General features: G+C 52.7%; 2 protein-coding genes across 2 annotated transcripts in view; one reads left to right on the top strand and one right to left on the bottom strand.

Annotated features, from left to right (window-relative positions):
- FER1L5 (fer-1 like family member 5) overlaps positions 1 to 27,926 on the top strand; it is a 336,005-nt gene that overhangs the window by 154,892 nt on the left and 153,187 nt on the right. The window lies entirely within an intron of this gene.
- Positions 29 to 27,926, bottom strand: part of NEURL3 (neuralized E3 ubiquitin protein ligase 3) — a 32,066-nt gene continuing 4,168 nt past the window's right edge. Inside the window, exons 2-6 of the mRNA XM_082427367.1 lie at positions 26,540 to 27,166; positions 9,424 to 9,557; positions 6,260 to 6,745; positions 5,210 to 5,281; positions 29 to 4,555 (exon numbers count right to left, since the gene is read on the bottom strand). Coding sequence (XP_082283493.1) covers positions 4,347 to 4,555; positions 5,210 to 5,281; positions 6,260 to 6,745; positions 9,424 to 9,538 — 882 coding nt within the window. The 5' untranslated portion in view covers positions 9,539 to 9,557; positions 26,540 to 27,166 and the 3' untranslated portion in view covers positions 29 to 4,346. The remainder of the gene's footprint in view (positions 4,556 to 5,209; positions 5,282 to 6,259; positions 6,746 to 9,423; positions 9,558 to 26,539; positions 27,167 to 27,926) is intronic.

Raw genomic sequence — 27,926 nt, 5'->3', positions numbered from 1 at the left:
AAAGCAGACATACACATTACAAAATCACTCATAAAAGACAAACTTTATTTTGATATCTCAGAAATTGGCAAGGAAATAAGCACAATGGTAACAGTGCACTCTCATACGTTGACTCATCTTCAGATGCACGCTCTCACTGGGACTTCACAACTGCCCTGCAAGGAAGGCGGGGCAGGTGACTACTGACTGCCTTTACAGAGGACTTGTTAAAGTGACCCAGCTTCCATACAGACTGTCAACATTCTACCAGGCAGACAGCGGCCAAGATGGAAAGACCCTGAGCTCATCTCCTCTCACAAGCACACCAAAATCACAACTATATACAGAACAACCATTGATGAAAAAGACCAGACCTACCAGAAAAGATCTTCTACAACTAAAGACATAAAGAAGTAACCATACTGAGATGGGTAGGAGGGGCGAACTCACCATATAATCAAGTCCCATGCCCTTGGGTGGGCAACCCACAAGCTGGAGAGGAACTGCAGAGGTTCCTCTCACAGGAGTGAGAGCTCTGAGCCTGATGTCAAGCTCCCCAGCCTGAGGGTCAGGCACTGAGAAGACAAGCCCCCAGTGCATTTGGCTTTGAAGGCCAACTTCAATTTCCGGAGTCCCAAAGGATGGGGGGAAATAGGGACCTCACTCTTAAAGGGTGCATGCAAAATCCCACACACACTGGGACCCAGGGCAGAAGCAGTAATGTGATAGGAGCCTGGGCCAGACCTACCTGCTGGTCTTGGAGAGTCTCCTGGAGAGGTGGGGGCAGGGGGCGGCTGTGGCTCACCCTGGGGACATAGACACTGACAGCAAACATTTTGGGGCACTCATTCTACCGCGTGAACACGGCTGCTGGTGGCTGCCATCTTGGCTCACTAACAGGCCAACGCAAGCTTTGGGACGCCTTGGACTCCATACCCAACTGTGTCAGGGACCAGCCCTTCCCCTCACCCCACCAGCAATCCAACACCAGCTCTGGGATCCCTGGGCCCTGCAGCCAGACTCCAGGACCCAGCTCTGCCTGCCAGTAGTCTAGCACCAACCCTAGAACCTGGCTTCATCCACCAGTGGGCAGGCAACAACCCCAGAGTATTCTGGACCCTAACTCTGCCCACCAGTGAGCCAACACTAGCCCCAGGGCCCCCTGGGGTTCCTCAGCCAGCTGCCTCATGACCAAGCCTTGCTAACCAGCAGCCAGCAGCATGCACGCAAGGCAGGGCCTGGCAACCAACTGGGGTAGGGGCCAACCAAGCCTGTACCAGACTGCTCACATAGCCTACCACAATGGAAGGATCCACACAGCCCTCTTAGGGGGAACCCCTAAAACATATAGCTTGGGTGATGAGAGGGGGGTCCACTGCTGGGACACACAGGACGTCTCCTACAGGAGGCCACTTCTCCAAGGTCGAGAGATGTAACTAACCTACCACATACATAAAAATACAAATAGCACTTTAGACAAAATGAGGCAGCAGAAGAACGTGTTCCAGACGAAGGAACAAAATAAAACCCCAAGAAGAAGAACTAAGTAAAATGGAGACAGGCAATCTACTGAAGAAAAAGTTCAGAGCAATTAATCGTAAAGACGATCAAAAAACTCGGGAGAAAAATGGATGCACAGAACAAGCAGTTAGAGGTTTTCAACAAAGAGTTAGAAAATATAAAGAACCAAACAGAGACAAAGAATACAATAACCGAAATGAAAAATACCCTAGAAGGAATCAACAGCAGACCAAATGATACAGAGGAACAGATCAGTGAGCTGGAAGACAGAGTACTGGAAATCACTGCCACTGAACAGAAAAAAGAAAAAAGAATGAAAAGAAATGAGGATAGTTTAAGAGCCCTCTAGGACAACATCAAATGCACTAATATTTGCATTATATGGGCCCCAGAAGCAGAAGAGAGAAAGGGGCTGAAAACATATTTGAAAACACAATAGCTGAAAAATTCACTAACCTGGGAAAGGAAACAGTCACTCAAGTCTAGGACGCACAGAGAGTTCTATACAGGATTAACCCAAAGAGGAACATACCAAGACACATTGTAATTAAAATGACAAAAATTAAAGATAAAGAGAGAATATTAAAAGCAGCAAGGGAAAAGCAACAAATAACATACAGGGAAATCCCATAAGGCTATCAGCTGATATTTCAACAGAAACTCTGCAGGCCAGAAGGAGTGACATGATATACTTAAAGTAATGAAAGAGAAAAACCAACAACCAAGAGTACTCTACCCAGCAAGGCTCTCGTTCAGATTCAATGGAGACATCAAAAGCTTTACAGACAAGCAAAAGCTAAAAGAGTTCAACACCACCAAACCAGCTTTACAACAAATGTTAAAGGAACTTCTCTAGGTTAAAAAGAAAAGGCCACAACTAGCAACAAGAAAATTATGAAATGAGGAAGCTCACTGGTAAAGGCAAACATACAGTAAAGGCAGGAAATCCTCCACACACAAAGCTAGTAGGGAGGTTAGAAGACAAAAGTAGTAAAATCATCTCTATCCACATAAGCAGTTAAGGGATACACAAAATAATTATATGCAAAATACAACATCAAAAACAGTCATTGTGAGGGGAAGACAGTACAAATGCAGGGTTTTTAAAATGCATTTCTTTTTTTTTTTAATTGGGGTATAGTTGTTTTACAATGCTTTGTTAGTTTCTACTGTACAGCAAAGTGGAGTTACCTTGCTATACAGCAGGTTCTCATTAGTTATCTATTTTATACATATTAGTGTATATATGTCCATCCCAATCTCCCAATTCATCCCACCTCCCCTTTCCCCTCCTTGGTGTCCATACACCAAGGTGTTTGTTCTCTATATCTGCTAAAATGTGTTTCAAATTAAGAAATCAGCAACTTGAAACAACCATATATATACATATATATGTGTATGTGTGTGTGTGTCTATATATATATGTATATGTATGTATGTATGTATGGACTCATGGTAACCACAAACCAAAAATCTATAACAGATAAACACACAAAAAAGAAAAAGGAATCCAAACATAACACTAAAGATAGTCATCAAATATCAAGAGAACAAAACAAGAAGGAAAAAAAAAGACCTACAAAAACAAACCCAAAACAATTAACAAAATGGCAATAAGAACACATATGGATAATTACCTTAAATGTAAATGGACTAAATTTACAACCAAAAGACATAGAGTAGCTGAGGGATACAAAAACAAGACCCATATGTGCTGCCTTACAAGAGACTTATTTCAGATATAGAGACACACAGACTGAAAAGATACATGCACCCCAATGTTCACAGCAGCCTTATTTACAATTGTCAAGATATGGAAGCAACCTAAGTGTCCATCAACAGATGAATGGATAAAGAAGTTTGGTATACATATACAATGGAATACTACTCGGCCATAAAAAAGAATTATATTTTGCCATTTGCAGCAACATGGATGTACTTGGAGAACATTATGCTAAGTGAAATAAGTCAGACAGAGAAAGACAAATACTGTATGATATCATTTATATATGGAATCTAAAAAAATATAACAAATTAGTTAATATAACAAAAAAGCAAACTCACAGATACAGAGAACAAACTAGTGGTTACCAGTAGGGAGAGGGAACAAGGAGGGGCAATTTAGGGGTAGGGGATTAAGAGGTACAAACTATTAGGTACAAAATAAGCTACAAGGATATACTGTACAACAAGGGAATACAACCAATAGTTTTATAATAACTATAAATGAAGTATAACATTTAAAAATTGTGAATCTCTATATTGTACATCTATAACTTATTAATACCGTATAACAACTATACTTCAATTTAAAAAAATAAATAAATAAACAAAATTCCACCCAGATGCTCCCTGCATCTGGTCCAGGCTCCTCAATACCCCGGGGCTGGCAGGGCTTCACCAGACACGCGCAGGTACCTTAACTTCCTTAGCCATAAAACCAGGGATCAGGCTGCCCCGTCTCTACACAAAGACCCTTCTCACTGACACATGTGGGTTCCTGGGACTCCGATGTACCAGGGATTGCTAGGTTCATGGTGGCTGAACCAGGTGACCAGCCAAAAGCCTTGGCATGCAAAAATGAACCTGGAGCTAGGCAGAGGGGTGAGAACCCCGCTGGCCCATGCTGAGCCACTTTCTCCAGCCAGGCACCCACCAGGGAGGTAGTTCTGATGTGGGCAGAAAGGGGCACCTCCTTGGTCCACTGGCCCCCTCCTGCTGAGGAGGGGGAAGAGCCATTGCAGCACTGACTCTGTCTCTCCGCCACACCTGTTGCTAACCAGGCTTTCTGACTCTTCTCCAGAAAGAGGGCAGAGCTGCACCTCGTCCCTTGGCAGGGGCCGGGCTCAGAGCTGTGCACCTATACCAGGGCCCAGAGCAGGACGGTCCCAAGCCGGGGCCACCGCCTCAATCTCCCAGCGACACACGGGGCATTTGGCCGTGTCCCTGAAGACCCGCCAGGCACAGCAGCTGCAGAAGTGTGTGTGGCCACAGGGGACGAGGCAGGTATTGGCAGCCTGGTGGAAGCAGATGGCACACTCCTCTCCTGCTGTGGCTGGGAAAGGGGACAACAGAGGTCAGGGGCACTTGGGGGCAAGGGGTGGGCAGCCCACTCACGATATAACCACAGGACAGAGAACTCTGCAGTCGGATTCTGAAGAATATTACCTTGTAAGAAAATGCTCACAATGTAATCAAGTGAAAAAAGTTGGGACGAAAACCGTAAGGTACAAACATACATATCATAAGATTCCAATTTAGAAAAAAGGAAAACAAAGCACAAATAACTCCCCATATAGAAGTCCACAAAACGCTGGGAGGAAATCCACCTAACAGGTAATGCGAGGTTTGGGAGGTGTTTTTTGTTTTTGTTTTACTTCCTTTTTTATCCTTTAATACGTATTTTATTTCTGTTTGGCAAAGCTTTTACTATGAACGTGGATTGCTTTTTTAAAAGCAGACGGACAAAATAACATCTGTTCATGAATGTGCTCCAGTAACTTGTGAAGTTAGCCAATGTCCCAGAAGGCAGAGCTGTTAAGTTGCTTTTAGGTTTCCAGGGGCGGAGCCGAATCTTTTTGGCCTGAAGCCCGTGGGAGACTTGATAGGACTTGGAAAGACTTAACTGAGTTCCCAGGGCTGGGGCCTCCCCCAGCTCCCCGAGTGCTGGAGTCCTGGGGAGTCCCTGGGGCTCGGGGAAGCCACTCACCTTTGGGCTCAGGCAGAGCCTCATCACTGAGAACCCATGGCATGGTTGGGGTGGAGGCGCTGACGGTAGGATCTAAGGCAGGAAGGGAAAGTCAGGGCCTGGGGAAAGCAAAGTCAGGGTGTCCTCGTTCCCTCCCACCTCCCCAGTCCCTGCCCCTAAAGCAAAGTGTCCATCCCCTTTCTTTCCTGGGGTGCAATGCTGGAGCTCCAAGCTGGTCACCCAGCCCTGTCCTGGCCGCCCCTTTCCCAGTTTAACCCAGCGGAGAATCTGTAGCACTGCAGGTTCCTCTTCCTAATCCATCCTTCCTTTAGACAGCTCCCCTTTGCCCTACTTCCGCTGCTTGAGTGGAGACCTTCAGCATTATTCACGGTCCCCAACCCAGCTGTGCTTCAGAATCCCCCAGGAGGGAAAACAGGTGCTTGGGGCTTTACTCCAGACCTGCCAATTCAGGTGCTCCAGAGGTGAGGCTCCAGCAGCTGTGACAAGCAGTGTGAAAAACAAACGCGCGGCGCTGTCTGGAATGCTTGTGCAAGCCAATGGAACACCAGCCCAGAATGCCAAAATTTCTTTTTATGAGTGTTCCTGTTAACTCCTCCCTCTCCTGAAATCCTCTCTCCTTTCAGGTGGTCCTTGTTTCCCCACCCAGTACCTGAACATCTCACCTCTGCCCCACAGGCTGCCTTCTTACTCACCTCTAACTCTCACACCTACGTTCCCTTTGTTGCCACCCTTGTCTCAGCAAACTCCTACTTAGACTGCAAAGCCTAGCCCCCAAATTTCTTCCTTTGTGAAAGAGATCAGCCCTCTAACAGATGTTTGGGGTGCTGAGCACGTCTTCTCATTCTTCAGAGATAAGGCTGCCCCCCCACCATGACTAGGTCTGGTCCCCAGTGCCCATTTTCATACCCTGACATGAGCTGATGTAAAAACTGACCGCATATGAATGAAACAACAGTTCTCCCCGCGGCTCTGGATGCAGGTGAAGTACCGCCCGAGCCTCCACCACCTCCCGCCCAGGGGAGGAGCCTGGGTCCCCACTCGTGGCCTCACCCAGCAGCTCGATGGCCTTGGTGGTCCCGTACACGTCCATCACGGCCCAGAGCGGGGCGCCCATGAGCACGCCCTTGCGCAGCAGGAGCCGGGGGCCCGCGTTTACCTGGGCGAAGAGCCGGCCCAGGCGGTTCACCCAGAAGCACACCACGTCCCCGGTGAGCCCGCAGCCGTCGGGCAGCATGGCCGCCCACGTCGGGCTCTGCTGCTCCAGGTCCGGGCACACGAAGGGCGGTAGGCTGGGCGCGGTCACCCGCTCGGGGTCCAGGCGCGTGAAGCCTACGCGGAGGCCGCCAACCCAGCCGCGCTCGTGAAACAGCACGCGCAGCGCCACGCGCTCTCCGGGCCTCACCGGCCGCTGGCTGAACACGATGCCGTCATGGAACGTGGCGCGCCTGCGCGCGGTGCTCCGCTGCGCGTCCAGACACACCTGCGCGCCCACGGCCTCGGCGTGGAAACGGACCGCCTCTCGGGGCATCGTGGCGTCTGCGGGGGCGGGAGGTGTCAGTGCGGGGCGGGGCGGGTCGGACCCACGGGCTGCAAAGGCCATCACAGCACCCCACCCCCTCCCAGGGGAGAGGGCGTTTCCACCAACCCTCGCTCCCCGGTGCCACTGTCCCCACTCTTACCCCCCCCACCTCCCCCCAACATTAGAACCAGTGAGGAGCCCGCTTTGCCTGTCAGGGATCTTAGTTCCCTCGTAAATCTCCCCAAGCCTCAGTTCCCCTCCCGTTGGGATGTTGTAAAAATTAAAGGAACCGCAGTTCCTTTAATGGCCTTACCGGCGCTGGATACCTGGTAATGGCTATTATTGCCGTTAACTAGGAAGAGCAGGTTTTAGAACGGTAGACAGAATATGACCCTGGTTTTGACACATACACTTATACGTTTACTATATACATGTATATCTCATCTGTTTCTAGAAACAGCCTGAAAGGAAATGGGCTTGACATGCTTTTTGTGGTCATCTCTGGTGCTGTGTTTTCCTCTCTGCCTGTGTGACTTTCTGATTTTCCCACAGAGAACCCGCGTGACTTGTGAAGCCCATGGCCCCCAAACAGGGTGACTTTCTTGTCCTGGGAAAGAAGGTGCCTGGCAACTCCCAATCCGGTGAGGGGGCAAAGCCTGTTGACAGGGAGTCCCAGGTCAGCCCTTCAGAATCGTGGGCTGGGCCCAGCCAAGGCCTGGGTAGGCTTTGAAATCAGGGGACTTCCTGACCTGACTCCACTTGGCAGCCAGGAAGGGTAAGTTCCTTGCTGGGCAGCCCTTTCTCTCAGCCCCAGAGGCCTGGAGGAAGCTGGCGGAGCTTCCTGCCCCCAGAACGGCTCTTAGCTCCATAGGCCTTCTCTCTCTCCCCATACCCTCCTCCTCCCCTCCTGGCCCTGCTCTTTCTGGGTTGGAAGAGGGAAATAAAAAATTAAAAGAGGTGAATTCAGTCAAAACTTGAGCCAGGCAGTGGTTAAGAATTCGCCTGCCAATGCAGGGGACACGGGTTCAAGCCCTGGTCCGGGAAGATCCCACATGCCGCGGAGCAACTAAGCCCGTGCGCCACAACTACTGAGCCTGCGCTCTAGAGCCCGCAAGCCACAACTACTGAGGCCACATACCACAATTACTGAAGCCTGTGCGCCTAGAGCTCGTGCTCCGCAACAAGAGAAGGCACCACAACGAGAAGCCCGCGCACCACGACAAAGAGTAGCCCTCGCTCTCAGCAACTAGAGAAAGCCCGCGCACAGCAACGAAGACCCGGCGCAGCCAAAAAAAAAAAAAAAAACTTGAGCCAGACCCCAGCCCCAAGGAGCAAGGCCCCTCCCTCCTGGCCCTTCTCTCTGACACCCACATGCCTGCAAGGTTCCAGCCCAGCACAAGGAGGGGAGGCTCCTTCTGGTCAGGCACAAGGGACACCCTTAAGGTCACAGTGAATCCATCCCTGACCTCCAAAGGCCAAAGACAAGCCTGGCATGGTTCCCTCACCCAAGGTGTGAGAGACAAGCGCTCACCCTGGCTTGGGGGGCCTCTGAACCCACCCTGCTATCCAAGCTCACCCCTCCCTCACCCTCACCCACGCCCCTGCCCATGCCACCACCCCTTCCGGGAATGCCCTGGTCTCTCCCTCCCTTCCCAAAGGGTTGGCCCACCAACCCTTGCTCCTCCAGGCTGTGCACCAGCAAGGGAGGCCCAGAGAAGGCACAGATGGTGACCAGGAGCCAGAATTGAGGGTCCTGACATCAGGTGGACCTGTCCTTGCATCCACTCAAGTTGCTGGGGCAGCCAGGAGACCCTGTGGAGGGCAGTGAGGACCAGCACCTGGATTCTAGCCGCGGCTCTGCTGCTGACCTAGGCAGGTCACTGCCCCTCTGGGTTTGGTCCCTTATCCACAGTGGGAATGATATGCCTGACAGCCCAGGCCTGGAGTCTCCAGGTACTTGTCTGGGGATCCTGAATGTGAGGACTTCAGTGCCCACCTGGACAGGCATCGGGCTGGGAGCGGGGGGCGGGTAGGGGCTCCTGGAGGGTGGGGGCCACCCCCCTCACTTGGCTGGGTCACCGCCCATCCCTGACCTCTGTTGGTAAAAGACCCGGTTCTCCATCTCCTGCCCCGCACACTAAGGGGACGCTGTGGCCTCAGGTGAGGCTGGCAGAGAACCATGGTGCCTGGTGAGCTTGTGGTTTGTGCTTCTGGCAGCTCTGTAACCGGCAAGGTGTGTTGCTTGGCCCCCAGCCTGCGGGTGAGGAAACTGAGGTCCCAGGGAGAAATGGAACTCACCCAAGGTCCCACAGCTCCATGGGGCAGAGCTGGGACCCCTAGTCTTCCACCAGGCCCCCTACACTCTACCCTGTTCCCACCCCAGCCATTCTTCTCTCTGCAAAGCAGGATCCAAAGGCAAGTGGGTCATGTGGGTCGTCGCATCACTGCAGGGATTCTGGACCCGAGTCACTCAGCCTCTCTTGGATTCTTGCAAGGAAAGGAAGTTCGCTACCTCACTGCCTCCTAATAGTTCACTACCTAGGTCAGCCCAGCCTGTATCAGAAACTCCTCCTGAGCGATATTTACACTGACTATACCTCTACCTCCCGAGACTTCTTCCCCAGCGATAACACAGAGCACCCCCTCTGCTTCTTGCACTCCTGGTCCAGGGACCAAGCTTGGGGCTCCCACTTACCAGCCTGGGAGCAGATCTGAGCCCCCATCAGCCTGGGGTCCTCGGACACTGGTCCCTGGGTCTGAAGAAGGCCAGTGGACAGGTTTTCAAAGGATTCAGCAGGTCCCCTTGTCATGCGCCAGGATCATATTACACTGTTGATGATTAATTAGAGATTGCAGTCACAGGTTACCATATCCAGGGAATTTCCTGATGACTTCCTCTGGCTTGCAACAGGCCTGCTGCAGCTGGCTGGCCTGGAGGAAGCGGGGACTGAGGAGATGGCCTGGGTAGGGTTTGGCATAGATTTCTCTCTTACTTTTGGCCAGTTGCTCTCAACCCGGCTGTGCATTATAATTGCCTGAGTCACGTTAATGAGTACCTGTCCCCAGACCTGCCCCCAGAGACCTCGATCCCAGTGGCCTGGGGTGGGGCCCAGCACTGGCATGTCTAAAAAGCACCCCAGGGACTTCCCTGGCGGTCCAGTGGTTAAGACTCCGTGCTTCCACTGCAGGAGATACGGGTTCGATCCCTGGTCAGGGAACTAAGATTCCAGAAGCCGTGCAGCATGGCCAAAAAGTAAAAAATAAAATAAAATAAACAAAAAACAAACTAATAAAAATAAAAGCACCACGGATGATTCTAATGTACAGCCAGGGTAGCAATGATTCACTGCTACTGACCCCAGCATACAGGAGGCGCTTAATCAGTGTTGGTGAAGTGGACTGAATTGAATTAGCTGCATTCCAGGACCTGTGAAGTTGCCCCAGGCCCGGGTCTCTGGCAGAGAGGAGAGGGCCCAGCAAGACGGAATGGGAGAGATGTCGATTGCTCCTCAGCTTTGCTGGAGCTGGAATTCCACTTCCCAGAATCCCCCACGAAACGCAGAGAGTCCCGCAGGAGGTCACGCCCAAGGCCTTGCTTCCAGGGTGGTAGAGGTGGAAAAGAGGTCAGAGATCTTCTGCCCCTTCCGTGAGAGAAACTGAGGCTGGTGGCGGGAAAGTGGCTTTTGCTCTAACAGAGCACTTCTCAGACTGCGATGTGCACATGAACCTAGCGCGGGGATCTTATTCAGATGAAGATTGATTCAGAAGCTCTGGGGCACCTGTGGGATTCTGCTTTTCAAACAAGGTGGTTCTGCAGACCCCACTTTAGGTGACAAGCCCTAGGTTAGTCTGGAGGCAGGCGGGTACCCTGGCCCTTGACCTCCAGGCTAAGGCCCTCCCAAGACCCTGGATCAAGGCCATGATCAGTGACTGCTCTGAACTCGGCTGAAGGGGTGGATATGCCCCATGCATGTCCCAGAAGGACGTGGGGACAGTGGTGCTCTTGACTGGGCTGGGGAGTTTAGGGGGCGTGGGGAAGGGTGGGTGTTTGGAGACCCGGATTCTGTCCCCTGTGTCAGTTTGCCCTCTCTTACCCTCCCTGGGCCCTGGTGTCCCCGTGTGTAAAATGGGAAGCCCAGATGAGCTGGTCTGTGGGTCCCTTCCAGCCCCCATGTGCCGTGACTTCGGTCCTGGTGACTGTTGCTTGGCCCCAGTTGACTTCAGAAGATGTTGCTGTGACCCTGGACCTTCTCTTCCACACCAAGCCCCCTGCCAGGCTCTCTAGAAACTGTCTTCCAAAGGTCAAAGGCAAACTGGTGAGAAGTCAACAACCATCACAGTGAGTCCACGGCTGATGGTCCTGTTGGCCCAGCCTGAGGGATCCGGGCTCAGGGCATCCCCTTGTCTCTGGGCAGTGCTGGAGCCAGAGAGCCTGCCTCTTCCCCGTCCCCCTCCCTCACCCGGTCTCCGCCTGTAGGGCTGGCGTCAAGAGCAGCTTGTTGATAAACCACATTCCCATCAAAGAGATAGTTATGGAGTCTTATCAGGGAAATCAGGCCTTGAGCTTCAGCCCATCAGGAAAATTACTGGACAAGCTGCAGATATCAGGCTGCCCAGTGCCAGCAGGCTGAGGTGGTCAGGACCTCAGCTGGGTAGGCGTTCTAAGAACTGAAATCCAGGGGATGGGGATGCCCGGGCCGCCCCTCCCATCACACACTCCACCATTTATTTATTTAATAAACACTACTGTTCTAAGTCCAGTGCTGTATTAACTTGCTAATCCTCATGGCAAGTTCTTGAAAAGGTTCTATTTATTGTAGTCATTCTCATTTTATAAATGGGGAAACTGAGGCACAAAGAGGTGAAGCAACTTGTTCACAAATACAAGTGACAGACCAGGGTGTGGCCCAGGCTGTTTGGCTGGAGAGTGGGTGCCCTGCCCGCCATGCTGTGCCGCCTGCACCATCCTCTTTCAGGTCACGGCTCCTCTGGGCATTTTAACGTCTTCCCCATTCAACTGACACTAGTAGGGATAGTTGCTGACTGGTTGCCCGAGTGTGAGGCAGAGGCCATCCCACGATGGAGACTGCACCCTACTCTCCCTTCCAGGCCACCCGCCTGGCCGCAAGGCCTCTGCAAACGTTTGTTCCTGGAAGGCAATGACTGGCCCTCCAAGAGAAGGGCAGGCTCTGAGGCGCCCCCTGCTGGCTGTAGCCGGTACGGCAGGAGGCGCGAGCACGTGAGCCCTCAAAAATAGGATGGGCGCCCCCAGGACCAGAGGTCAGAGGGGCTGAGGCTTCTGAGACCTCTGCCCCTCTTCCCCCCACCTTGAAGGTCCCCACAATCCCTCCCTCCCCAACCAGGGTCCCCTCACTAGCAGTCAACCCTCAGTTTGCCCAGACTCCCATCATTACAAAGGGCTGTCCTACAGGTCATCTCCTAAGATGCCTCAAGTGCTCTGAGAAGCTTCTGGACAGCTGCTTCAGCCTCCACCACACAGCCGAGGAAGCTGAGCTCTTGCCCAGGGTTCACGCCAGCCTTCAGTCAAGCAGAAGTGGGAAGCCAGTGGGAATCCAGACCAACCTGGGACCCCGCTAGGCAGCCCAGCCCCTGGTGTCTCCTGCCTTCAGGGCCCTGAGGCCCCTTGCCTGTGCTCAACTGTTCTCCGTCAAGCCGAAATTTCGGACGGCAGGGGGCTGCCAGGCCTGGAGACCAGCCCCTAGAACAATCAGGGCCGTGTGCACAGGAGGCAGTCAGCAAGGATTTGTCAGTGCCAAACAGTGCAGTGTCGCAGTTTCTTTAAAAATTGTCCATCAGCTTACCTAACAACCCAGCGATTCCACTCCTGGGTGAATACCTGACTCTGATTTTGAGTGAGCTGATGAATGGTCGTGCATCCACACTCCCTTGGAAAAACCCCCGCCCTGGAAGCCAGAGGGCTTGGCTAGCACTGCCACCTGGTGGAGAGAAATGGAACTGACCGTGGATCTAATACCCTGGAAGGAAATGGTTGGGACCGCAGTGGCTCCCACCTGTGTCCCCCGGCAGTGGCTCTCTCTGCCCACTCGCTTCCTGCCAGTGAGCCCCCAGCACTTCTGGGGGTCAACCAAATCCTCTTGGTCAATAGCTGGACCCGACCCAGAGGTCCAGAGGTCAGAGAGGGAGGCTAGGGTGTGCCCGCAAAGTAGCCAGCCCCAAGTTAGGTCTGTGCTCTTACGTCCACACACTTCTGCCCCGTGCAGATCTTCCTGGGCCCTGACTTCGCTACAGCTTCCACTGCCCTGGGCCCCCTGGCTCCTGCCGTGCCAGCACTAGAGCACCCCCCATCCTGTGAGTGTGACGCCGGCCGGAGAGGGGAGCCGGGGTGGGGACGGGGGAGAGGAGGCACCGCTGCGAGGCCAGTGTGGCAGCCCAGAGGTGAGGGAAAGGGGGAGGGGAGAGGCATACCCTCTCCTCTTTTGGTTTCCTGTTTTCCTTCTCCCTGTGCCTACCTTGGGGCTGATAGGAGGACTGAAGGGTGAGTGCTTAGCACAGGCAAAGGAACTGTCAGTAAATATCAGCTCTTACCATTAAAGGGGCAGTAAGGGTCTCCCCTTACTGGAGGGGACATCAGTGCCTTTCCTGGGGCCTCGCGAGTGCCCTACGGTCTTCCTGCTGCGGGGCAGGGTACCCAGAGCCCCATGTGAGCTCGCTGGGGAGTGAGTCACCAGCACTGTGCATCTCCAGGGCCCTGAGGACCTCTGACCCAGCAGGGCCAGGGCAGCCCCTGGCTCGACCAAATCTCCCAGGCAGGAGCACCAGCAGCCCAAGCTGGTGGATTGGGAAGGGAGTTATGTACGTGCCAGGACACAGCCGAGCAGGAGGGTGAGGGCCAGCCGTGGGCCCCACAGAGATGATTCTAAGGAGACCCAGTCCCATTCTGGAAAATAAAAAAACATAACAATTGCTGGCGCAGAGGGAGAAAGTCCAGCCAGCCATCGTGAGCAGAGCAGTGGCCCACGTACGTTTGCACGAGCCCAGCTTACAGCATGGGCAATGTCCACCCAGGAGAAAAGGCCCGGCTTGGAGTCTGAGTGGACAGTACCCCACCGCTCAGCCCAGAAATCCCCCCTTCCATTTAGAAGGCCAATCTAGCCCTTATCCCCAAAATGATCTTAGACAGAACTTTGGAGAAACCAACATGTCAGGGACAAGCACAGGAATAAAGGCCCTCAAAGGACACGGAGAGGGACGTCAGAGACATGGGAGGTGCAAGGAGCGTGACATCCAGAAGCTAAGGATGGGCCGAGAGGGGGGAGCAGGAGGCTGCCAAGCTCAACCCAGGGGTCCGGCGGGACGACAGCTGGGAAGAGGCCATTGGGTTTGTCGGGAAGGAGGTCAGTGGTTGGAGAGGAGGGGTGCAGGCGGAAGCCAGGGGCGGCTGCTGGAGACATGGATTCGTATGTGTACCTGTATCTGATAGGCTGTGAGGGCAGCTGCCCTTGACAGAGGCTCAAAATTGCTCAAGACTGAGGTTCATTTCCTTCCAAGTCCAAGTCTGGAGGTGGGAACTCTGCTCTAGGAAGTCATCATGGGCCAGGCCACTTCCAACTTTTGCTTGTCCTCCCTGGGGTCCTGCTCCCTCCACGTGGCCCAGAGTGCTTGCCCCATAGCCATGGGCCAGCAGCAGGAGGAAGGGGCCCAGGCAGGGCACAGCTTGCCCCTTCCCTTTTAAGGCACAGCCAGGAAGGTTCACACAACCCCTTACTTCAGCTCACCTCCCACTGGCCACATCCAGCTACAGGGACTAGGAATATAGCCTTTATTCTGGACAGTTCTGTGCCCATCTAGGAATGGGGGCCAGCCATTATCCTAGGAGAGAAGGAGAGAATGGATATTGGAGGGGGAGGAGCAATCACAGGGTGCAGGGAAAAGGGGGTGGCAGCCAGCGGGAGCGGTGAAGGGAAGAGAGAGCTTTGAGCATGGAACACCTGCGAGCACGGGTGCAGAGATGGGACCCCAGATGTCCAGCACCAGAGTGGTCTCCGGCCTATTCTGTCTCCCTAGGGGCCTCTCCACCCACCCCTTGAGCTTTCAGACGCAGGATAAGAACTGACCCATCCCCCAGGGATGAAGGGGTTAACAGCAGGGTGTCTCTGCCCTCGCTGGGCTGTGCACCCATTGACTTCTGCTGCCTCTCTCAGCTTCCGATTATGTGTGAAAACATGATCGAGGGAAGGAAGACAGGTCCTCGAATTCTGTCTTGTGGGTCTAGCTCGTCCTGAGGGTTGATTTTGAGGGCGGGGTGGGGGGCTTTTTGGTAACGACCGCAGACAAGTGCTCCGGGCATCACCCTGCACTTCATTCTCTCCATCTGTGAGAGGACATGCGTCCCTCGTGTGTGGCCTTACCAGGAACTTCATTAACTCATTGAGTCCTTCAGTGGGACAGTCAGCAGACCTTCCCAGGGTCCTGTGCTAAGTACACAGGATAGCTTAGTGCCATCACAGGGTTGGGTCTCTGCCGCCACTGGCCGTGTGACCTGGGTGCGTTTCAGACGGGGAAACTGAGGCTCAAGCTTGAGTAGCTAGTAGAGGTTACACCGGAACTGATACCAAAGTTCTCCACCCTTTTAATAATTCTAAAATAAAGATAACTAGTCACCTGAGTAAATGTCCCAAAGGCATTTGAAAAATGTGCAAAAGTTCAGTACATGGAGCGACTTCCCTGGTGGTCCAGTGGTTAGGACTCCGCACTTCCACTGCAGGGGGCCCGGGTTCCATCCCTGGTCAGGGAACTAAGATCCTGCATGCTGCATGGCACGGCCAAAAAATAAAAAAATAAAAACCAAAAGAATGACGCTTTCAGAAGTAGAAATGTGTACAATAAATTCTACTATCAAGTGAAATTTAAAAAAAAAAAAAAAAAAAGCTCAGTACATGTTCTTGGCACCAGGTATTTTTGTAACCACATTTCCTTGTTCTCAGGTCTGTTCCGGATAGATGAGATGGCTAAACCTTAGGCTTCTGGATAAGCAAGGTGTTGCCTCTTCTGATGGAGCCTGTGTTTGTGGGGCCCATCTGTGAGCTCCCCCAGGCCTCACCCAGTGCGCTGTGCTACTCAGAGCTCAGGTAAAACTCCTGAGCCCTCTCTTTAGGTCCAGAGAGGAACCCAGTGCCTCCCCTCAAAGGCTCCAGGGACCCCAGGGAGAGGTTAACAAAGCACCCTCCCCCTCCCCCCAGTTCTTGCCCATTGCCTCCTTCTGCCGAATCCTCCTCCCCTGTCTCCTTTCCTGTGGAGGTTTTCTTCCCTGTAGCCCAGCACACCCCAGATAGGCTCTTTTTCTTTGATTTTACTCGGGTACCACTGACCCAGGCATTTGTGAGCGACTTGAAGGTGGCAGTCACCGGGTGCGTGATGGGAGAGCAGGGATTTACAGCGCTGCTCGGCACAAAGAACAAAGTTAAATCAAAGCCCAATCAAACAGTATTTTCACGGTCCTCTTTCTGCCCCTGGGGTGTCTCACCGTTCTTACTTTACAAGCCGCGACCTCCCTTCATACACCAGGCCTTTCCGCCCACTCCCACACCTGGCGGCCTGCGGGATCTTAGCTCCCCCACTAGGGATCGAACCCATGCCCCCTGCAGTGGAAGCGCGGAGCCCTAACCACTGGACCTCCAGGGACGTCCCTACCCCCAGGCCCTTTATTCTTCCCCTCTCCTCACCCTGCCGTCTCTGTTTATTTCTCACGCAGAGATGTTCAGCTCTCCCTATGAACCGATACTCTCCCCAGGACCAGTTTTTCAGGTCCCCAAACCCCCCCACCAGGTACTCCGCCAAACACCAAGACCACTGCTTTCAGGTTTTGGCAACACCACGGACGGAAATAACACTGAGAAAACACTGAGAAATTCAGAATAGACGTTCGAACCACAGGAGAATTTGAAAAAAGTGTGGGGAGACACCCCGATATTGAGTGTACAGAGAGGACTGGGTGTCAGAATTGAGCTTTGACCCTGGCCACACAGGGTCAAGAGGTATGGCCTTAAGAAGAAAAGGAACTGTGGGACTTCCCTGGTGGCTCAGTGGTTAAGAATCTGCCTGCCAATGCAGGGGACACGGGTTCGAGCCCTGGTCTGGGAAGATCCCACATGCCGTGGAGCAACAAAGCCTGTGCACCACAACTACGGAGCCTGCGTGGCACAACTACTGAAGCCCGTGTGCCTAGAGCCCATGCTCTGCAACAAGAGAGGCCACCGCAATGAGAAGCCTGTGCTCCACAATGAAGAGTAGCCCCCGCTCGCCACAACTAGAGAAAGCCCGCGCCCAGCAACATAGACCCAACGCAGCCAAAAATAAATAAATAAATAAATAAATTTTTAAAAGAAAAGGAACTGAGACCGCTATACAAGCTAGAACCCTGGAAAGGCTGCCTATCAGGAAAGAATCTACTCAACAACCTAGGCAACGGACAGTGAATCTGGTTTTACCTTATGGCTCTGGGTGGGAGAAAAGATTCCTGGGAAAGATCAGAGCTGAAAACCCAAACTGTCCATGGAGGTGGCATCCAAACTTACACTCTCCATGGGGCGAAGAATTCCCAAGCTGAAAAATTTACACAAAAATGCTCCCCTGATGAGCCCTTGGAGCAGTTGGCATGAAAAAATACAAAACAGACCTCTGAGGCCATTGTCACAGCCCAGGACACATAGGACTCCCACAGAGCAAAACAATCTCACTGAAGACGAGCTCACAAACACCAATTAAATTACACAAAGAAACTATCTACCATGAAAGAGAGTCAGCAGTACAGCAAACAGGAAAATCATCTCTGAGAACTTGTGGTAACAGGACAAGCTGAAAGAGATCAAATCGGTATGTTAAAAATTAAAAATGTAAAGGGAGGAATAAAAATGACAGTGAAAGATCAGGATACTATGAAAAAGATTTGAAAAGGATGAAACAGATTTGAAAAGGAAGCAAGGAAATGAAAGACATAGACGTTGAATTTGTAAACAGATTGGACAGGCAAGCCAGCAGATTAGACATAGTCGAATTGACTGGAAGGCAAATCTGAGAAAATTAATCAGAATGCAACACTCTGGCAAAGGACTAGAACATTTGAAAGAAAGGTTGAGACACAGATGATAAAATGATATGGTTCAATATACAACAAATAGAAGTTGCAGAAGAAAAAATCAGAATGAATGGGACAGGAATAATATTTGCAATATTCAAAGCAAAAATGGATGAAAAATTTCTAGAATGGAAAAAAAGGCATGAATCTTCAGATTGAAGAGGCACACTGAGTCCTAGGCAGGAAAAATAAAAGTCAATCCACATAGGAGAAAAGGGAACCCTCTTGCACTGTTGGTGGGAATGTAAATTGGTGCAGCCACTCTAGAAAACAATATGGAGGTTCCTCAAAAAATTAAGAATAGGGCTACCATACGATCCAGCTATTCCTCTTCTGGGTTTTTATCCAGAGAAAACGAAAACACTAATTCCAAAAGACATATGACCCCCATGCTCACTGCAGCATTAATTACAATAGCCAAGATTTGGAAACAACCCAAGTGCCCATCAATGGATGAATAAAGATGTGGTTTATGTATACAATGGAATAGTACTCAGCCATAAAAACATGAAATCTTGCCATTTGCGACACACGGATGACCTTGAGGATCTTATGCTAAGTGAAATAAGTCAGATAGAGAAAGACAAATACTGTATGATTTCAATCCTATGTGGAATCTAAAAACAAACAAACAAAAACAAATTAAATGAATAAACCAAACCAAACAAAAACAAACATGTAGATACATAGAACAGAGTAGTGTTTACCAGAGGGGAAGTGGAGCGGGGGAAGCCAGGGGCAGGTGAAATGAGTAAAGGGGTCAACTGTATGGTGACAGGTGGAAACTAAACTTTTGCTGGTGAGCACGCTGTAGGGTAAACAGAAGCTGAAATCTACATTGCCATCGGGTGGGCTGTGTGGAGCGAGAAGTGGAGAGACCGGGACAGACTGAGCTGGAGGGGGACCCTGGAGGGACTGAACACAGATGAGGATTAGAGAAAGCCTTTGTCCCCAGCCCAGAAACCAAAGCCTACGGTGTTCCGCCCTGGGTCTGGAAGACCCTGCCTGCCCCAGGGCCGGATGCAGCGCTGCCCAGCCCTGAGAAGAGGGCAGGCTGTCAGCCTAGAGACCCCATGGGGCTGACTTCTCACACATGAATCTCACTGTCTTCACATCAACACCAAGACGTAAGTGCTCCTATTTTACAGATGAGGAGAGTGAGGCCCAGAGGCAGAGTGGCACGCCCAAGGCCACACGGTAAGGGGCGGGGCTGGCAGCTGATCTGACTCTGAGCTCATTCTTTTCATCAAAGGTGGGCGCTGTGCCTCCTACTCACGGCACCAGCAGCCTCCTCGGCCTCATCCCGAGGGGGGCAAGTGGCTGGAGCAGCAGGGGTCAGACCGGAGAGCAGAGGGCCCGGCAGGGTGGGGTGCCTGGTGGCCACCCTCCCTGTCTATGGCTGCCTCCTTCCCCTCCACAGATGGCAAGAGCTCGGGCTCCTGTAGGCTCCCCACTTCAGGGAAGCCCCCTCAACTTCTCAATCTGACGGCCAGTCGCAAAAAGCTTCCCAGAAGGCACCCGGCCAAGACGGAGACCTGGACCTCCCCAAACACCCCCAGCACCCCCTAAACTTGCTGGGAACCCACAGCCCTCCCGGGGCCTTCACCCCAGAGCTTCTTTCCTTCTCAGTGGTCAGCCAAGGCCCCCCATTCCCTGTCTCTTTCCCAGCTGGCCCTCAGCAAGGGGGTGGGTCCTGGGTCGTGTGCAGGGAGGATGGGAAAGGATGGGGGTGCGATGGCATGATGGGAACGCTGAGCCCCAGCCCTGCACTCTATCTGTGGACCCTTTTTCAGATAAAGACAGCATTCAGGCTCCCAACAGACTGAGAGTCCTTGGTTCGTTGCAGGCAGCCCTGACTGCACTGGCTTTTATGAGAAAGCGGCAAATCATAAGAAAACCATCTCCTTGGGAGGACTTAGTTGGGACAGAAATGGCAGATTGATGCCAGTTCTGGCCAATCGCCACATCAACGTGTACAGAATGCACAATGGATTCCAAACCATAATCCTAAATACCTGCAAAGAGCCTCAGCCGACCAGCCGCTCCTTTGACTCACTAAGAACAATAACAACAGTGAGGGCGGCTCCATCGCTCGAGCACGTACTCGTCTTTCTAGTGCCTTTCACAGCCTAGAGAGGCAGCACTGGGTGCATTTTACAGATAAGGAAACTGAGGTTACTGAGGTTAGGTAACTTGACCAAGGTCACATATTTAGAAAGTGGTGGAACTTTTCAAAATACTCAGTTGGGGAAATGCTCATCATTTGTAGAAAAAATTTCAACAAGGCCTAAGAACACAGGTTTCCAGTTAACCCTCAGTTACCCAGAAAAGTCATTTCCCCTACACACACACGCCTGTGTGTGTCTGCACGCACTTGAATTGTCTGATTCATAGAGTTCTTGATGAACAGGCCAGACCGCAGTGGGGAAAATGTACAGAAACCAGCAACTATATTCTCTGAATTCAGTCGTGTGCTTGGAGATCCCCAGGTAAAAGGTAACAAAACATACCTCATTCAAAGCAACTGTCAGGGAAAGGATAGGAAGCATGGGCCACCATCAGGGGCACAAGCATCCATTTGGGTCCCCCCTCCAACCCCTTGCTCTCACAGGTGGCTGACCCGGGGGCGATGGGCCACCTACCTGTGCTCACTGCAAGGCTGAAGGAAAAGCAGGAGACTGGTGGATACAGGCAGAGCTCAGCCGTCAATCTGCTGTGTGGCCTTTCTGGAGCTTAGTTTTCCCATGTGTAAAATCATCAGTCAGCAAACTTTTTATGAAAAGGGCCAGATAGTGAATATTCGGGGCTTTAGATCTCAGTCACATATTCTTCATTTTTGTTTGCTTTTTGTTTTTGTACAACCCCTTAAAAATATAAAACCCTATAAAAATGGAACCAGGCCAGAGAGGCTTCCCAGAATGTACCAGAAGAAGGCAGAACCACCTCTGCTCCCTGCCATCGTAACTCCAAGTTCTCACTCGGCCCCTTAAAATGGAGATGCTCCCAGCTTTTTCTTGGCAGCCAGGTCTCTCTTCGCCCCTCTGGATTAACAGTTATTCCCCTGCTCTAAAGCACTGATTAAAAACAAAAACCAGCCAAGTCTTCTGTAAAACGGAGGCTTCGTCCAGGGGTTGGCCACACTCAAATCCCTCTGGGGGATAACAAAACTGACAAAGCCCAGTGACAAATGGCCTCAGAGTGGGGAGGCCATCCAGGGGCTGAGGGAACCACAGACCGTCCACCCGACGGTGAGGGGCAGCTGCTACTCAGGCCCCATCAGGGCACTGTGGCTGGTGAAGCAGATCTGATTTTAAGAGAAGTCCAAGATCTAGAATTTTATACGGTACTTCCCCCCTGCGCCCCCGTTTTGTGTTTTTTTTTTTATGTTGACAATTAGATCAAAAACAAAACAAAAAAACTGTTGGGAGTCTTGAGATAAAACTTCTCTGGGCCTTATTTGCCTGAGTCTTCCACGTGCACGTAATCAGCCAGCCCCTCCCCAAACAAAAGAGAAACCTCAGGGAGTTATATGATGACCCCAGAACCCTGTCCTTTGGGAGACTCCCCTGTCCAGAGGGCTCTTGGAAGTGGGAGCATTCACAGGAAGTGATCCCTGAGGTCTCTTCTCTCCTCCCTCCACAAGGCTTCCTGGACTGGGGGCAGCCCCGGCCCTGCAGCTGGCAGACAGCCTGGTATTCTCGGTCACCCCTGATCTCCACTTCCCTTTCACGGGGTTAGAGTTAATCTGAAACAGTGACCGCTAAACACAGAGGAAAGATGCTCCCGGTCATGGAGGTGGGCCCGACAGTTGATGCGGGAGCATGTTGGACGTGCGGATGTGTGCATGTGTATGTCTCCACCGCTGGCCAGAGCACGATGTTCTAGAGGGGAGCTGCAGGAACCCCAGACTTTCCCACAACACAGCAACCACAGGGAGGTAATGCCAGGTTAATGCCAGGTGTTCTGATGGGTCAGTGGCCATGCTGACCCCACCCTGCCAGCCCTGCCCATGAGCCTGTGTGTGTTGGGCGGGGGCGGGGGGGCGGGAATCTGTGTCCTCCTCACACGCTCAGCTGACCCTGCATGACCCTGACCTTGGACATGTTCTGTGCTTGTCCTTGTGTGCTGTGTGCACCAGCCAGGCCCTCTATGCCACAGTCATCTTGCTGTCTACAGGGCTCTTCCTCAGAAGGCCAGCTGGCCCTGCCTGGGAGCTCACGGCAGTCCTGCTTACAGGGCGAATTTTGTGCTGAGTCGGCGAGCTGGGCTGCGGCAGCAGTGCAGCAGAGGCCAGGCCAGGTGTTCTGGGTGGCCCAGGAAGATATACCATCAGCATCTCCTTGCCACACCTGTCCTGAGGTCAGAACGAACTTGGGTCCAACAGGGTCCCTGAGCCAGAGAGTTTCTGTGACTGCAAAGGCTGAGGAAGCTGAGTTGGAAGGGTCAGAATCCAGTGGGCCCCCCCTAACCCACTCTCTGCTGGGAGTCCAGCCTGAAAAAACAATGATTAGCTACTACTATAGATCAACGTTTCTCTCCCTGTTAATGTCAGTTCAAAAAACCTTGTTAATTTGGGCCTCACTGTGTCCACTAGGATGCTGGTCAGAGGGCAAGCCCTGCTGAGCCAAGGGGCCTGGCAGTGAAATCGAGGGGAGGGGGCCAGTGTCGGGGATTTTGAACCTACTTGAGGGGTTCTTTTCAAGTTGGTTTCAAGCAGGTCTCTAGAATAGGAAGCCAGGCGTGTTCTAAGAGGAGATAGAGGTCCCAGAGGGTCAATATGAGACTCCCAGAATTTTTTCTGAAAAGCTTCACATCTCTACCCCCAGGAGGGTGTGCAAGGATTTGCAAGCTGATGGAGAGGGAAAAGTAGAAGGAACAGAGGGTGCAAATGCACAGAGGCATGAGGGACTTCTTGAACGACCTGAGAAGGGCCTACTGGGGCAGGAGAGGGAGGCCTCACTCACCTCTGACAGAGAGCCCCAATCATCTGGGCCTCAAGGAGGGTCGGGGAGGGTCCTGGGGACCCGGCAGAGCCTGTGGGGCTGGAGGAAGCACCCTCCCCTCAGTCCGCCCTTTCTGCCTTTAGCCCCCCTGGTCCCTTTTCTGGGGAAAAGAGGAACTACTTGGGGGCCCGGGGCTTTCAGTGAAGCCCGAGGGGCCAGCGATGCTCCGGCTCTGCAGCTCCCTGTCTGGCAAAAATTTGGACCCCAGAGAAATATTGGCGGCCTTGGCTAGCCGAATTATTCTTTCGGTTTGAACCAGCTCCCCCTTTTGACTCAGATCCGCTGAGCAAGGAAAGCGCTTTCCGAAACCCGCGCCGGTCTCCCCTGGCTCAATGCGCCCGGGGGGAGGGTGTCCGGGCCGCGCCGCGCCGCGGGTCCGCTCGGGCAGCGCTCCCCGCCCCGGAACCCCGGCTCGGCTCCCCGGGGCGGCGCCCCCCCGCGGACCCCGCAGTCCCCGCGCCCGGGTGGAGCGGCGCCGAGGGCGGGCGCGGCGGGAGCGCTCGCTTCCCGGAGCAGGCGAGGCAGCGGTCCCGCGTCGGTGAGGACCCGCGCGCGGGCCTGGTTGGAAAGAGAAAGCTGCCCATCACTTCCCCAAAGCACGTGCTTAAGGCACCAAAATGGAAAAAGAAAAATGCTTGGAAAGAATTCGTTATTTCCAAGCAAGCATCGAAATCACCGTTCCGGGAAAAGCCAGTCTTGTGGGACTTCCTTACACTAACCGAACCGTTCAGAGTTGTTATTTCAAATTCCGCGAGCGGGTGGGCATCGTGATCCCTTTAGGGTTTAGCCCTCAGGCCTCCGTGCCTCACCAGCGCACCCTAATATTTTCGAGCCCCCATTTCAGATGCTGGGGTCACAGGGCTGCCCAGCTGTTATTTTGCAGTTTCTAGCACAGCAGGCCACTAGGAGTTCTGCTTAATGCTCCTGCCTCTGACTCACAAGGGGAGGAGGGGATTTCTGAGCTGTTTCAAAACTTAACCAGAATATTAGGGGTTTCAGGCAGCCCTTGTTTATTTAAAAAAAAAAAAAAAAAAAAGCCCCAAAGCCAACAAAATATGACACATTGACACATAGAAACATAAGGAGGGAAGCTGGGGTAGGTAGAGAAGGAACACCCTGTCTGCTACCTTGGAGCAGGACCTGAATCCCAGGTTTCCTGTGCCCCTCCCCCAGCCCTGGCTCACCCCATGCCTTCTGCTTTGTCCCAGGCTGTGGATAAGAGCTAACATTTATGGAGATCTTCCTCCCACCAGGCACAGTTCTAAGCTCTTTATAAGAAATAACTCATCCAGTGCACATAACTGCACTAGCAGGTGTGCGGGCTTTTATTATGCCATGCCCATTTTATAGATGAGAAAACTGAGCATGAAGAACTTAACTGATTTCGGGCACTCAGTCTTCGTATGGAGAATGCCCATCACTTTCCCCACTCCGCGGAGGAGTCAGATCCCTCTCAGCCACAAGGAGGCCTCATTCACCAGAGTGAGGCTAGGGGGTGTCTGGAACCTCCCTCTTGCAGAGTTCTGTGGGTCAGGGTCTGGGAGACTCTGAGTCCCCTAGAGGATTGAGCAGGAGCTGCCCAGAGTGGAGTTCAAGGCCCCAGATCCTACTCGCGGCTCCACTGAGGGTCCAGCAGCAGCAGGGATACCCAGTGTAGGGGCTCTGATCCCAGCTGCCAGCCTGGGGCCAGAGGGATGGCATGACCACCAGACCTGTAGAGCTACCCGGCCCGGGGGCTCCAGAAAGACGGGAACATGTGATACCTCAAGGCCAAAATATCACAGACTATCCTGCCCTTGAAAATTAGGAAGTGCTGCCCTGGGGAAGGGCTGGATGGTATATGGTGATGTGAGGAAGGCAGTGCGAGGAGGTGGGAATGGATATCCTGCCCCTTCCTCTTCCCTTCTCCTGTGTGTCCTTCATCCCCCTTCTGTGGACCTCCACTGAGCACCTACTATGTGCCTGCCCTCTGTGGCCTCTCACTTCCTCCTCTTCCTTCCCAATTCCTTTATTCACCGGCTTTAGGATCTCCTGAACCTACTGCCGGAGCTCAGACAAGTCCCTTCCATCTCCGAACATGGGTCTCCTCTCTGGAAGAGCAGAGGCCTGGGGCTGTGGCCTGCCAACAGCATGGTGCTGGCTGATAGGAAGGACCACTCCTCACTGGGGATAGGCGCTCAGTAGATGCTGGCCAGTCACATAATGGCATGGGACTGACCACGGGAGCCTCACTGTGGCAAATGTCAAGCAGAGGTGTATGCTGGGAGCGCTGGGACACAGAGCTGGTGTGGATGTGTGCTTTGGAGGGAGCCTTGAAGGATGAGCAGAGGTTCGTTCTCTAGGTGGATAAGGTGGGAACTCCCAAGCCAGCGAAGGGCACTTGGGCAGAGGGAATAGCACGTGCAAACACTTGGTGTCGGGAACAGAGCTTGGGACACGGGGAGGACAGTCCTCCCAGTGTGACCATATTGTCAGATTTGGCAGGGAGGGGTGGACGCCAAGCTACCACCATGCCCAGGAGCTGTCCTTACCCCAGGTCGACGCCCAGGGAAACCACCTACATGCAGCCCTCTCCCTTCAAATGTGGCCTGGTAGAGCCTGCTGAGGCCAAGGCAGGGAGAGAAGGCAGTTGCAACAGAGCAAAATCTCACAGGCCAGCCCCATGCTGGAGACACCGAGGCACAGGTGGGCATCTGAGGAGAGGCGGGGGGGCTAGACAACCATCTGTCCCCTTTCAGCGTTCCCAAGGTAGGCCAAGGTGGTGCCCCAGATGTGGAAAAGGAAGCCTCAGGGGCTGTGGGCTCTCAGGTGAGTTACAGTTGAGTGTGTATATGTGCATGTGTGCTTCTATGTGTGAGCTACAGGTTCGTCGATATGCAGGATGCATGTCAGATACACAGGTGTACACGGGTTTGAACACATGCTCCTGGGTATGCAAGAGCAGAAAGGATGTACACTAGGTGTGGGGAGAATTTGAGCTCTTGGTTGGCAGAGTGGGAAGGAAGGAGGGCCTGGGGTATAGACAGGACCATTTAGACCTGAGTTCCCCTTGGGTTCTCCCTGCCAACAAACATTGCGGGATGTCGGGAAGGGACGGCAGCACCCCACGCTCCCCACCCCGTGGCAGTTTCATCACCAAGAAGATGAAAGCAGAGGCCTGACCTTCAGGTATGGTGTGGGGAGAGGTGCAGGGAGAGCATGAAATTTCTATGCGATCTTGAATTCTTAGAGCCAATGTTCTCCAGACAACCCCAAGCCTAGAAGCTTTTTTTTTGGCTATGCTGGGACTTCATTGCAGTGTGCGGGCTTCTCATTGCGGTGGTTTGTCTTGTTGCAGAGCATGGGCTCTAGGCGCACGAGCTTCAGTAGTTGCGGCGCGTGGGCTCAGCAGTTGTGGCACGTGGGCTGTGGAGCGCAGGCTCAGTAGTTGTGGCGCACGGGCTTAGTTGCTCCACAGCATGTGGGATCATCCCGGACCAGGGATTGAACCCGTGTCCCCTGCACTGGCAGGCAGATCTTAACCACTGCGCCATCAGGGAAGTCTAGAAGCTTTCACTGTGATATCAGCAAAGTCCCACGAGTTCGTTTGGGGAGCAGGAATTAGAGCAGCAACGCCCCCCCCAACCCAAGCCTAGGCTTCCAGCACTGAAGGGGTTAATGGGGCCCACTCAGGTTGGAGAGAAATCATTTACCTTGAGCACAATTTCTCCCAGCATTCTGGCATCCTGGCCAAACCCTAAGACCCCAAATGGGGACCTCAGGACCTTGAAGCTGCTACCTGCAAACATAGAAAACCTGATCAGATGGGGAGTCTCAGGGCCCAGCCCAGGTCACTAAGGCCAGGGCTTGGGGTGCACACAGGGCAGCGCTGTGCAGGGGAGCCAGCAGTGTGACCAGGGCTCGGTCCCCTGGTGTAGGGAAGATGCCTGCTGTGCTAAGAGATCGTTGGGTTTGGGGGGGCGGGATTTAAGTATTTACTTCTTTCTTCCACAGGCTCAGAAGTACGTAGAATCTGCTTGGTCGGAGGCTATTTTCACATAACACCACCGACACAACAGAAGGTGTTTGTTGAAGGCCGTTATTTCTAACCCTCACAGTAATCTTGCAACGTAGGTATTGCTAAACCCATCTTACACGTGGGAAAATTGAGGACTAGAGATGGTGAGTCACTCACCCAAGGTCACCTGAAAGTGAGGGCGCCAGGATTGGGGAGCAGTCAGCTTGACCCCAGAGCCTCGGAGGCTCCTGTTCCAGTGGACTGGCTGAGAGGGAGTGCAGCCTCCTGGGAGGTCGTGAACCTCTCCACGCTTCCCTCTGTCCTTCGGTGGAAAGGGAATTTCAAAAGTGCCCAATTCGTTGCAAGAGTGAACGTGTGTAAGGAGCTTAAAGCTGGGTCTGGCCTGCCTCAAGCATTCAGCTGTAAGCTTGAGTTACTCTCTACTGCTTTGGGGACTGGTGTGAGAAGCCAGTGGGAAGACTCTGGGGCCCAGTAGCCTTATCTGCCAAGGGTCCCAGGTTAGGGTCACCGAGGGGGAGATGATACCTGTGTCTGGCTCATGGCCAGGCCCCAGTTCATGTTGTTGGCCCTGGAGCAGGGCTTAGGGGGCAAGCTCTAGAGGCAGCTTTTTTTTTTTTTTTTTTGGCCACACTGCACAGCATACTGGATTTTAGTTCCCCGACCAGGGATGGAACTTGCGCCCCCTGCAGTGGAAGAGTGGTGTCTTTTTTTTTTTTTTTTTTTTTTTTAATATTTATTTATTTATTTGGCTGCACCGGGTCTTAGTTGCGGCATGTGGGATCTTTAGCTGTAGCATGCAGGATCTTAGTTCCCTGACCAGGGATGGAACCCATGCCCCCTGCAGTGGAAGCACAGAGTCTTAAACGCTGGACTGTAGAGGCAGCTTCTTGATCAGCTCGCCCTACCCAAATTCATCACAATCCTGACCTCGGGATGCCAAAATCCTTGATGACTCCTGCAGTCTAGGGCAAAATTGGCACCTCCGTGAGGTTCGTTTCACACCCTCCAAGTGTCCCCAGACCTTTGCTCCTGCAGCTATCGAGATATGAACTCTGGAATCC

Source organism: Balaenoptera physalus (assembly GCF_965194825.1).
Source record: "Balaenoptera physalus genome assembly, chromosome: 15".
NCBI classification, from domain to species: Eukaryota; Metazoa; Chordata; class Mammalia; order Artiodactyla; family Balaenopteridae; genus Balaenoptera; species Balaenoptera physalus.
The sequence above is the reverse complement of the archived record's forward strand: the minus strand, read 5'-3'. Positions and strand labels throughout refer to the sequence as shown.